At 38.3% G+C, this 13,114-nt stretch overlaps 1 protein-coding gene across 2 annotated transcripts in view; it reads right to left on the bottom strand.

Moving 5' to 3' along the window:
• Positions 1–309: 309 nt before the first annotated feature.
• The window catches only part of CCAR1 (cell division cycle and apoptosis regulator 1), a 34,991-nt gene continuing 22,186 nt past the window's right edge, over positions 310–13,114 (bottom strand). For both annotated transcript variants that reach the window (XM_082751254.1, XM_082751255.1), the window contains 4 exons: positions 12,916–13,101; positions 5,402–5,593; positions 1,473–1,712; positions 310–471 (listed from right to left, as the gene is read on the bottom strand). In XM_082751254.1, the coding sequence (XP_082607380.1) occupies positions 325–471; positions 1,473–1,712; positions 5,402–5,593; positions 12,916–13,101 (765 nt within the window). In that variant the 3' untranslated portion in view covers positions 310–324. The remainder of the gene's footprint in view (positions 472–1,472; positions 1,713–5,401; positions 5,594–12,915; positions 13,102–13,114) is intronic.

The following is a 13,114-nucleotide window of genomic DNA, read 5'->3' as shown; positions in this document are numbered from 1 at the left end:
ATAAATAAAATCTTAAAAAAAAATTTTTACTAAAGAATATTTTACTGTTTCTATTCTAACTAAAAAAGAAAAAAATATTAAAATTAGATTGCAGGGGGGCCTGGGTAGCTCAGTGGGTTAATGCCTTCGGCTCAGGTCATGATCTCTGGGTCCTGGGATTGAGCCCCACATCGGGCTCTCTGCTCAGCAGGGAGCCTGATCCCCACCCCGCCCCTCGCCTACTTGTGATTTCTCTGTCAAATAATACATAAAATCTAAAAAAAAAAAAAAAAATTACAGACTGCAATTATACAAAGCCATCAAACAAAAATTGTATTTTTCATCCTAAGGAGAAATAAGTAAATTTGAATCATACATACCATCTTCTTCATCCTCAGCTTCTTCTGCTTCCATTGGATCATATTCATCCTGATTATTATCTTCCTCAGTTTCATCATCATCTTTAGAATCATCTTTTCTTTTATCTTCTTTCTGTAATTTAAAATGCCTTAAATTAAGCAAGATATCTGCCCAAACATTAAATGACTACAATCAAAATCATTAAATTCATTAAGTTTACTTGAAATAGAATCAAATCATAAAATTTTCTTAACAATACACTTCAAAAGTAAACTATCAAGGTGCCTGGGTGGCTCAGCCATTAAACCTCGGCCTTCAGCTCAGGTCATGATCCCAGGCTCCTGGGATCAAGCCCCGCATCAGGCTCTCTGCGATGGGGAGTCTGCTTCCTCCTCTCTCTCTGCCTGCCTCTCTGCCTTTGAATTACTGTGCTTTAAAAAAAAAAAAAAAAAAACGTGATTATTCACATACATGTAAATACACCACCATGCTATATACCTTCAGTTTAAAAAAAAAAAAAAGAATAAATTACCAGAAACTAGTTCTAGATGTTTATATAGGCTTAATTCAAAGACTTAAAAATATTTTTTGAAGAGTTTATTTGACAGAAAGAGAGAGAGAGACAGTGAGAGAGGGAACACAAACGGGGAGAGTGGGAGAGGGAGAAGTAGGCGTCCCGATGAGCAGGAAGCCTGACCCAGGGTAGGCTTGACTGCAGGACCCCGCGATCATGACCTAAGTTGAACGCAGGTGCCCAACGACTGAGCCCCCCAGGTACCCTAAGACTTAAGTTTCTTTTTTTCTTTTTTAAAAATTTATTTGACAGAGAGAGATTACAAGTAGGCAGAGAAGCAGATGGCTGGGGGTGGGGTCGAGGAGGGGAATAGGTTCCCTGCTGAGCAGAGAGTCCAATGAGGGGCTCAATCCCAGGACCCTGAGATTATGACTTTAGCCGAAGGCAGAGGCTTGACCCACTGAGTCACCCAGGTGCGTCCCAAGACTTAAGTTTCTAATAATACACTAAAATCTTTAAGTTTACCCTTTACATTTTGCTTTTCTGGTGGAATTCATCATCATTTGTTATACTTGGGAAAACTTTGAAATAGGTTGCTGGTAGGGAAATAATTACACACCTTCCTTTCATCTCTATCTTCTTTTTTATCCTTATCATCGCCGGATTTTCTCCGTTTGGGTTTTGGCTCATCAGTTTCTTCATCCCTGTCTTCTTTTTTATCTTTTCTCTCATCTTTTTTGCTTTTCTTTTCCTTTTCTTTTTTGTCCTCTTTCTCAGGAAGAGATAATAATGATTTGTATATTCTGACACCAAAATCTCTTTGAAGCATTTCATTGAAAAGTTCTGCAAACAGTGAAACCTACAGAAAGATACCAACAGTAATCCAGCCAACTTTAATAGAAATATGAATAAATCCAGCATAATAACTTATCAAATAATGTCACATCTAACAATTAACATGCACTAGTAAGAGTTACAATAATTGATGTCAATGATGCTAAGGATCTTCAAAAGACTCAAAAAAACTCTCCTGAAGATATAAGTACTATGTTTAGTATACTTTTGGCCACATTTTAGAAACAATAATCAAGAATTTGACAAATTTTGAAATGAGATTTTTAAATTTGAAAATGAGTAAGAAAGAAAGATTTCTATTATACACAGTAATTTATCTTCATGATAAATGTATTTTACTTATTTACTCAAGTTTTCCTGAAATACCTACTGTGTACCCTGGATTATTCTAGGTGAAGGAAGCAGATAAAAATCCTGACTCAAATGTATTAACAATCTAACGGGGAAAAGTAACACAACCAGAACAACATCAAATTTTAAGGGGGGAAAAAAAAGGCAGTATAACCACAGAGAATAACAAAAAAGCACAGTGTAGTCAAAGAAGACCTATCTGAGTAGCTGGCATCAGAAGAGACCTGAAGATGACAAGTGAATGGGCCACATAGATACCTAGAAAAGCATTTCAGGCAGGGAACACCAATTCAGAATTGTGAATAGGGAGCGTGCATTATTACTATGCAAAAATCCATGGATAATGACATACTCTCAAACCTGAAATTATACACTACATTTTCTATATAAATATTTCTAAGTATGGGGTGCATGGCTGGCCGTCACTAGAGCATGTGACTCTTGATTTCAGGGTTGTGAGTTTGAGCTCCATGTCAGGGGTAGAGATTATTTAAAAATAAAATCTTGGAAAATAAATATATATATAAAAATCTTGGGGCACCAGGGTGGCTAAGTCAGTTAAGATCCAACTCGATTTCAGCTCAGGTCATGATCTCAGGGTCATGAGATCAAACCCTGTACTGGGCTCTGCACTCAGTGCAGAGTCTGCTGGAGACTTTCCCTCTTCCTCTGCCCCCACTTCCACTCACACTCACTCTCTCAAATAAATAAAATGTTAAAAAGTTTAAAAATAAAATAACATCTTAAAAAAAAATTCTAAGGCTAGTTGTTTTCAACAAATTAAAAAGGTCCAGAGCGGGGCGCCTGGGTGGCTCAGTGGGTTAAAGCCTCTGCCTTCGGCTCGGGTCATGATCTCGGGGTCCTGGGATCGAGCCCCGCATCGGGCTCTCTGCTCAGCAGGGAGCTTGCTTCTCCTCTGTCTCTGCCTGCTGCTCTGCCTGCTTGTGATCTCTCTCTCTGTGTCAAATAAATAAATAAAATCTTAAAAAAAAAAAAAAAAATCAAATAAATAAATAAATAAATAAAAAGGTCCAGAGCTTGAAATGGCTGAACACAACTCTAAAATGTGCAATCTTTTGCAATGAGCTCAGTATATTTGGTAAAGCACTTTAATCAGACCATTTTCCTGATCATAAAAGATAATATAATGTATTAAAATTAAAATTGAATTTATGATCTATTTTTAACTCGTGCCCAGACTTTGCCACATTTTAAAAATCAGAAATTTATTATCAGTAAAATAACCATCCAAATGTTGAAAATTCAGAGGAGTGTCTGCATAAGCAGAGGGAAGAACAGGCAGAGGGAGAAGCAGACTCCCCACTGAGCAGAGAGATCCCAGATTCTGGGATCATGACCTAAGCCAAAGGCATATGCTGAACTGACTGAGCCACCCAGGCAGGAATCCCAGGAACTAATTTTTTTAAGGTTATTCACTTATTTAAGAAATTTCCACACCAGGGGCACCTGGGTGGCTCAGTGGGGTTAAAGACTCTGCCTTCGACTCAGGTCATGATCCTGGGGTCCTGGGATCGAGCCCTACATCAAGCTCTTTGCTGCTGGGGAGACTGCTTTCTCCTCTCTCTCTCTCTCTGCCTGCCTCCCTGCCTACTTGTGATCTCTCTCTGTCAAATAAATAAAAACTTAAAAAAAAAAAAATTCCACACCAAATGTGAGGCTCAAACCCAAAACCCCGAGATCAAGAGTTTCATACCCTTCTGAATGAGGTGCAACCTAGAAGAACATAATTAATTTTTATGTATCTTTTTATGTACAAGCAATGAAAGAGAAAAATCTAGCATTAATATTAAATCAGCCAAAAACTTATAATTTTATAAGTCATTTTTCTTAAATATATTTTTTAAAAATTCATGCACCAATAGGTGCCTGGGTGGCTACGTCAGTTAAATGTCTGACTCCTGACTTTAGCTCAGGTCATTATCCAAGGTGATATCATCAAGCTCTATCTTGGTTTCTGCACTCAGCACAGAGTCTGCTTTAGATTCGCTCTTCCTATCTCTCTCCCTCAAATAAATAAATCTTAAAAAAAAAAAAAATTCATATACCAAAATGACATTTACATTCTAAATAGACTAAAAGGAAATTAACCCAGAAGATATGATAGGTGGGGAGGAAAAATGTAAAGGATCATTTTGCTAGCAAATGGCTGTTTCACAAATTGCTTTGTTTCCACTGGAGTAGAATTAATTTGAGATTCTCCCACAGCATCAGTCAGATACATGGTATATATAGTATAAGTAGGAAGTAATACCAAAGACTAATTTTTCCATTTATTTATTCAAATTATGACTAGATGGTAGGCACTATTAAACAAATGGGAATAAAAATAAAATCATGTAGTACTTATTGAAAAACACAGGCTTATTGGAATTATTAATGTTCTAAAGTTTACAAATATTTTAAGATTTGTAATCTTTTATCAGGACCAATAAGCATGCATGTCATGTTTTATAACTGCTTCAGTAATCTTCTATGTATGTTTGTAAATGTCTCTAGTCTAAGTATTTCATTTTCATCTTCTGGACAATGACCTCTTGCTCAAATTAAGTCTGGTGCAATTTCAAAATATAATTTATAAAATAAAACATACAAACAAAAGTGTGAAATGTGTTGGTAAGATACAAAATTTGAACACCATTATAAGGTTTCACATGCTATTATGAAATTAATATTCTGGAATATTTTACATTTATTTAAGGAATAAAGTAATCACTTCTTTAGAGATAAAAATCTTCCAATTATTTTGAAACAAACAAACAAACAAACAAACAAACTATATGTTGTAAAACTGCTCTACAATAATGGTAGGAAATAGATTCATTTTGAAAAATAAACATCAATTATTTTTTATCTTACATTTCAGTCAATCACAAGTAAAATTTTAAATCACGCTGAAAGTTATTTTAATTCTAGAGTAAATAATAGAGCATTACCTCATTCCCAAAAGAGACAATTAGACATTATGTATCATGTGTCTCCTGATATTCTGATGAAAGAACATACCACTACTTATGAGGTTTTTTTTAAAAAATAACAATTAAATCAGAACTTGATTAATACTTTAGAGCCAACTATCAATTTACAAGTACAGAGGACAGAGGAACATTTAAGAAAATACAAGAATGCAATCACCAAAAGTGAATCTTGTAGGAAAAATCAGCTGGTGTTCCCCCTGCCAAAATTAATTGCAAGAAAAAAACAAAGCAAAACAAAAAAACAGAATCCATGTAAAAGGCCATCAAAGAGACTTAAGAAATGTATTAACCACCAATCAAAATGTGTGTACCTTATTTAGATTCCAATTCAAACTTAAAATATTACCTCAAATGAATGTTCTTTATTATCCTCTAACCTGTAGTCCAAAAGTACACTCAAAGACATAATGCTACAATCAAACTTTCCACTTTTTGCAGCCCAGTTTGGATGTACAATGATGGCTGGTTCATCAGGCAAAATGTATCTTCTTTCCCGACGCTGGCGTTCCATTTCCTCCTGACGTTTTCTTTCTTCTTCCTAGATATTTGAAATTTTAAGTAACAGTTAAACCTCCATGCACAATATGTATGTATGTTATGAAATGCACACCATGTTAAAAAAAAAGGGGGGGGGGGCAAAATTCCCATAACTCCTTATGGTGATTATGCCAACCATAAGGGATGGGAAGAAAGTTCAAATTTAGCAAAGGAGACAGAGGCTTCTACATTCTACAGCTCCTACTTCCCTGGGTTTCCGAGCACAAGAAACTAACTTCTACAGAGAAAAAGAAAATACTTACGTTATCATTATATAAACCAGGGATGACTGGGTGGCTCAGTCATTGTCTGCCTTTGGCTCGGGTCATGATCTCAGGGTCCTGGGATTAAGCCCCACATCGGGTTCCCTGCTTGGCAAAAAGCCTGCTTTCCCTCTCCCATTCCCCATACTTGTGTTCCTGCTGTCTCTCTGTCAACTAAATAAAATCTCTAAAAGTATTATCTAAAAATTATATAAACCAGATTCTGGAAAATAGTGTCAGCTGCATCTTCCTGAAGCCCGACTTTTAAAAGGGAATACTCTTAGATACCGAAACCAATGTTCAACATTCATGCACATTCAGAACAAAAGAAGGTGAAAAGAAGGTGAAAAGGTATTCCCACGAATGCCAATACACAAAAGAGTAGGAAAAAGCCACAAGAGCCAAAAGCCCTATATGCTACTGGCACCTGTGTAAAAGGAAAGCAGAAGGAAACAACGAGATTGTCTGATGGATCTAAGAACAGGAAAACCACAAAACAGTCAAAAGGCATTCACTGGTAAGTGAGGTCAATTTCATAACAGCAGTTGAAACTAGGCAACGTTTTACTCCCAACAATACCAAGTACAAGGAGCCTGTGTTAAGATCTGAAAGGGCCTAGAATATTTTAGTCCTATGAACTTGCAAAGATGATTTACCATGGCATCCACAGGGTCTCAAACTGAGAAGAAATTTCTGAAAGTAGTATCAATAGTGAGCAAGAAAGCAAGTACACAGACATGGGAGGAAAAAGTCCCAACAGTGACAGAAGGGCAAGAGAGACTGAAATCTTAGAAAGCAAACCACGATACTTTGGGGTTTTTTTTTTTAAACATTTTATTTACTTTGGGGGGGGGTGCCACAAGCCAGAGAGGGGGAGGTACAGAGGAACAAGCAGACTCCCAGGCTGAGCAGGGAGCCTGATGCAGAACTCGATCCCAGGGCCACGGGATCATGACCTGGGCCGAAGGCAGACACTTAAGTGAATGAGCCACCCAGGGACCTGCAAACCACCACAATTTTAAACAGAGTAAGAAAACAACATAATATAAATCTTTTTTTTTTTTTTTTAAGATTTTTATTTATTTGACAGAGATCACAAGTAGGCAGAGAGGCAGGCAGAGAGAAAGGGAAGCAGGCTCCTTGCTGAGAGAGCCTGATGCAGGGCTCGATCCCAGGACCCTGGGATCATGACCTCATCCGAAGGCAGAGGCTTTAACCCACTGAGCCACCAGGCGCCCCCAGATTAGAGATCTTTATGAAGTTCGGAAAAAGTGATCTTAAGAAACCTCTTTTTTTTTTTTTTTTAAGGTTTATTTATTTGAGAGAGTGAGCGTGTGAGTACATGCAGGCTCTCCCCCTGAGCACGGAGCTCAAAAGGGGGCTCAATATCATGACCCCAAGGTCAGATGACCTAACCTGAAACCAAAAGTTGGTCCCTTATTTGAGCCACCCAGGCGCCCCTTAAACAACCTCTTCTAAAAAAATGTTAGGAAAACTAAATTCGCCTTAAAACGAGCAAAAGAAAGTATTGAGGTCAAGTCCTATAGAAAGTTACTATTTAAAAAAGGAGAACAAGGAGAATCACATCCCTACAGACAATGAAAGTGGGCCAGAAAAACAGGCACAGAGAAAAATCTTAACTATTGTAAAACATACTGAAATAGATTAAGATCTTACAAGATATGAAAGAATATAAATAAGAATTTTATTTTATTTTTTTAATATTTTATTTGAGAGCGCAAGAAAGAGAGAGAGCACAAGTGGGGTGAGGGACAGAGGTAGAAGCAGGTTCTCTGCTGAGCAGGGAGCCTAACATGGGGCTTGATCCCAGGAATCAAGGATCCTGACCTGAACTGAACGCACTTAACCAAATAAGCCACCCATACACCCCAAGACAATATAAATAAGAATTTTAAAACTAAAGAGGAGGAACAGAACATACGAAACAATTACAGGGAGCCATCCAGGTGCCCTAAAAACATGCTTGTAGATAGCTTTTTTCTTTTTAAGATTTATTTATTTTGGCAGGCAGAGATCACAAATAGGCAGAGAGGCAGAGGGGGTAAGCAGGCTCCCTGCTGAGCAGACAGCCCGATGCAGGGCTTGATCCCAGGACCCTGGGATCATCACCTGAGCAGAAGGCAGAGGCTTTAACCCACTGAGCCACCCAGGCACCCCTAGATGACAGTTTTATTCACAACACCCAAAAGGTGAAAACAACTCAAGTGTCCATCAACAGATTAACAGATAAACAAAATGTAGTATATATATGCAATAAAATATTATTCAGCCATAAAGAGAAATGAAGTTCTGGGACGCCTGGGTGGCTCAGTCGATAAGCATTTGCATTCAACTTGGGTCATGATCCCAGGGTCCTGGGATTGAGCCCTGCTTCGCCCTCTCCATCTGCTTGTGTCCCTCTCTAGCTGTTTCTGTCAAATAAACTAAACAAAACAAAAAATGAAGTACTGATTTATGCTACAACACGGATGAACTCTGAAAACATTATGCTAAGTGAGGGAGACCAGACACAAAAGTGCAAATACTGTATGACTCCACTTCATGAGGTAAATTCAGAGACAGAAAGCAAAACAGAGGTTATAGGGTATGGCAGAAGATAAATATGGGGACTTACTGTTTATTAAATATTTAAAATAATTAAAATAATAAGTAGAGTTACCCTCCAGAATAAAGTTCTTGATGTATAAAGTAGGGATAGTTTCACAACACTGTAAATGTACTTAATGCCATTGAACTGTACACTAAAAATAGTATATAGTTATTTTTATTTATGTGTATTTTACCACAAAAAAAACTGTTAGAGAAACTTTGCTTGAAAAAAAGGGATCTAGGGCATCTGGGTGGTTCAGTCTTTAAGCATCTGCCTTAGGCTCAAGTCATGATCCTAGGGTTCTGGGATCCAGCCCCGATTTGGGCTCCCTGCTCAAAAGGAAGCCTGCTCCTCCCTCTCCCACTCCCCCTGCTTGTGTTCTCTCTGTGTCCCTTCGCTGCCAAATAAATAATTAAATACATACATACATACATACATACATACATACTTTTACAAAGAAAAAAATAAATAAAAAACCAAAAGGCTTTGAGAGAGAAAGCACAAGCAGGGAAAGGAATTGAGGAAAAGGTATGAGCAGCGAACCCAATGTGGGCCTCAATCCTAAGACCCTGGGATGATGAACTGACAGCGACTTAAAGGCAGACGCTCACCTGAGTTAGCCACCAAGGCACGCCCCATAACGTTGTTTAAAAACAAACGGGTAACCATCAGAAGATGATAGGGAACCAATACCAATTCAATACCCTGAAAGCTGCATAAAGTAAATGAAAACAGTGCTTGCTTCAGTAGCACATATAATAAAATTAGAGTAACATGGAGAAGATTAGCATGGGTCTTGCACAAGGATGACTCAATTAAGACGGGGAGCTGGGTGGCTCAGTCGGTTAAGTGTCTGCCTTCAGCTTGGGTTGTGATTCCAGAGTCCTGGGATTGAGCCCTGCATCAGGCCCCTTGCTCAGCAGAGAGCCTGCCTCTCCCCCTGCTTGTGATGTCTCTCTCTTTCTAACTCTCTCAGATAAACACAATCATAAATAAATAAATAAATAAAAAGGATGGCTGGTTGGCTGAGTCATTAGGTGTCTGCCTTTAGCTCATGTCATGATCCCAGGGTCCTGGGATTGAGCACTGTGTCAGGCCCCTTGCGCAGCGGGAAACCTGCTTCTTCCTCTCCCACTCCCCCTGCTTGTGTTCCCTCTCTTGCTGTCTCTGTCAAATAAATAAAATCTTTAGAACAAATATTAAAAAAAAAAAAGAAAAAAAGAAAAGAATCAAGCATTGATCCTGCCTTCTTTTGTATAAACTTACAAAGAGGTAAACAGTACCACTAGGTAACCAAACAGAAGATGAGGAAAATATGTGAAAAGAAAATGGTAAGAATTATCACCATTTTTCAACCCCAGTGGCTGCTAACAACAAAATGTGAAAATCAGCTTTTTTCTGCCTTCTCTATCTACTCTTTTTGAACAATTCAATTCTAAAGCAACTCCTCCAAGCAAAGCAGGTGTCTACACAGGGGATGGAAGCTGCCCAGTTACCAGATATTAAAATCCAAAAAGAGCAAGGGCATCCATATAAAGACAGAATACAGGGTAGGGAATCAGACCAACATAGAGTAAAGAGGGTATCCAGAAAGGAGAGGGAATGCAACAGACAATTGAGTAAGTAAATAGATAATTATTAAGTACAATGGAAGCTATGTCTCTCATTACTGGACAAGGAATTAGATATATAGAAAGAGAGAAACTGGGGCGTCTGGGTGGCTTGGTGGGTTAAGCCTCTGCGTTCAGCTCAGGTCATGATCTCAGCGTCCTGGGATCGAGCCCCCACATCGGGCTCTCTGCACAGCAGGGAGCCTGCTTCCCTTTCTCTCTGCCTGCCTCTCTGCGTACTTGTGATCTCTCTCTCTGTCAAATAAATGAATAAAATCTTTAAAAAAAAAAAAAAGGGAAGAAAGGGAGAAACTGAAATGAACTCTGGTGTTGGGAACAGAATTGGAGATACTAGTATAAACTTACAACGTTCAATACACACAATATATGCTAACAAGTACAGATGTAAACACATATATATGTATAAACATAAGTATAAACAAATATATATCTGTACCATAGCTCTGTTCACTGACAAGGGTTGCCAGCAGCACAACAATGATACCAATGAATATATCTTGGCTTCTAAATATTATTACCTTTCTTCACTAAAAAGTATCAGGGTTTCCTGGGAAAATGGCTGATTTCAGAGCCAGGGCAGGGATAGTACTCAGTGAAACTGCAACACTGCTTTGTGCTATAAAATAATTAAGTCCTCAAAATATGATGGAGAGCATGCCAAAGGACACAGAAGCCAACTCAAAAGGGCTCCCACTGGCCAAGTGCGACAATTTCACTGTCAAGATAAATATTTATAATCTAATGAATAAGAAATCACAAATCAATGCACCTCTGAATAACAAGGCAATTCTACATGATCACAAAAACACTATCACGGGGCGCCTGGGTGGCTCAGTGGGTTAAAGCCTCTGCCTTTGGCTCAGGTCGTGATCCCAGGTGTCTGGGATCGAGCCCCCGCAAATAAATAAATAAAATCTTAAAAAAACAAACAAAAATACCCACGATCACATCCAGGAAATTAAGCCCTGCTTCAGTATTATCTAATATCACATCCATATCCATAACCAAGTATATCCAATTATTCCCAAACTACTCTTTATGGCTTTATGCCTCACTGAACTTTGACAGACAGAGATCACAAGTAGGCAGAGAGGCAGGCAGAGAGAAAAGGGGGAAGCAGGCTCCCTGCTGAGCAGAGAGTCCGATGCAGGGGCTCGATCCTAGGAACCTGGGATCACGACCTGAGCCAAAGGCAGAGACTTTAACCCACTGAGCCACCCAGGTGCCTCTAAACTCTTTTAACGTAAAACATTTTTCTTTTGTCTCTCACTATATAGACATTTTTTTTCAAGAGTTCAGACAAGCTGTTCTGTAGAATTTTGCAAATTCTAAATTTATCTGATGGTTCGTTCACAATTAGATAAAGGTAAACATTTTTGGCAAGATACTTCATAAATGATGTATACTCCACAATGCATCACATTACGAAAAACATTAGTTTCTCCAATTACTGGTATTCTAACATGTTTCTTGTATTCCTATATTTCAAATTCAAAAAGAAATGACAGGCTTCTGCATCCAGGAATTACCTTAATTATCCAGAGAACAAGATGGCTTGAATCTATAGTCTCAGAGCCTTAAGGACTGAAGTACAATCAAACAGAGCTGTAGAAGCAGCAAAATTCTAGGACAAGCATTTCACTAGAACTCAAATCTCTGAACTTAATGCCTCAATCAAATTTTCTCTCATTTTCTATATCTAAGATATACAAATAATTTAAGTAAACTCTATGCTCAATGTGGTGCTTGAACCCATCACCCTGAGATCAAGAGTCTCATGCTCTAATTACTGAGCCAGCCAGGTGCCCCAAACATATGAATAATTTATTTTCATTTTTAAAAGGAAAGATTAAAAATACATGACTTGGAAACAACTCAAATGTCTCTCAAGTGGAAAACCAATAAACTGTGATACATCAATACTACGGAATATTATTAAGCAACAAAAAGGAACAAATTAGTGGGCACCTGGCTGGCTGTCAATTGGGCAACCAACTCTTGATTTTGCTTCAGGTCCCGGTCTCAGGGTCGTGGGATAGGGCCCTAATACGCTCTGTGCTCAGCGTGGTGTCTGCTTAGAATACTCTCCCTCTCCCTTTTACTCCCTTTACTTTATTCCCCCACTGAGCTAATAAATAAAAGCTTAAAAAAAAAAAAAAAGAAAAAAGTAGAGATATATACAACAAAATGGGTGAATCTCTTAATATATTATGCTAAGCTGAAGAGGTCAGACTCAATATACAGTTCCATTTCCATGCTATACTAGAATAGGCAAAACTACATGGAACAGGTCAGTGGCTCTGAGAGGCTGGTCTGGGAGGCAGAAGGTACACACGGAGAGAGGAAAGGGCTTACAGAGGGACACAGAGGATTTTTAGGGGGTGGCAGACCTGTTTTATATCTTTTTTTTTTTTTTAAGATTTTATTTATTATTTGACAGAGATCACAAGCAGGAAGAGAGAGAGTAGGAGGCAGGCTCCCTGCTGAGCAAAGAGCCCAGTGCGGGGCTTGATCCCAGGACCCTGGGATCATGACCTGAGCTGAAGGCAGAAGCTTTAATACACTGAGCCACCCAGGCGTCCCCTGTTTTATATCTTAATTGTGGTGGTGGTTATGAAACTATATGCATTTGTCAAACTTGCCAAACTGGTTGAATCTTAAGAGTTATGTGGTTATAACTTAAAAAAAAAAGATTTATTTTAGAAAGAAGAGCAAGCAACCAGGGGAAAGGGGACACTATAGTTTTATCTTAATAAAAGTATACACACAGACATATTTCAAGAACTCCTTATAAACCAATATATTTAATAGCATATACCTCTTTATCATCTTCAGATTTCCTATCATCCTCCTCTTCCTCTTCTTTTTCCGATTTTTCTAATTCCTTTTGTTCTTCTTTTTGTTCTTCTACTTTAAGCTGTTTTGTCAATCGGGCTATTAACTGGGATTTTAATCCTTTAGAACTAAGAGCTCGACTTTCTAATTCTTTTCGGAGATCATTTACCTAAATATACAGA

The sequence above is a fragment of the Mustela nivalis genome (genome assembly GCF_964662115.1).
Source record: "Mustela nivalis genome assembly, contig: HAP1_SCAFFOLD_2759, whole genome shotgun sequence".
In the NCBI taxonomy this organism is placed as follows: Eukaryota; Metazoa; Chordata; class Mammalia; order Carnivora; family Mustelidae; genus Mustela; species Mustela nivalis.
The sequence above is the reverse complement of the archived record's forward strand: the minus strand, read 5'-3'. Positions and strand labels throughout refer to the sequence as shown.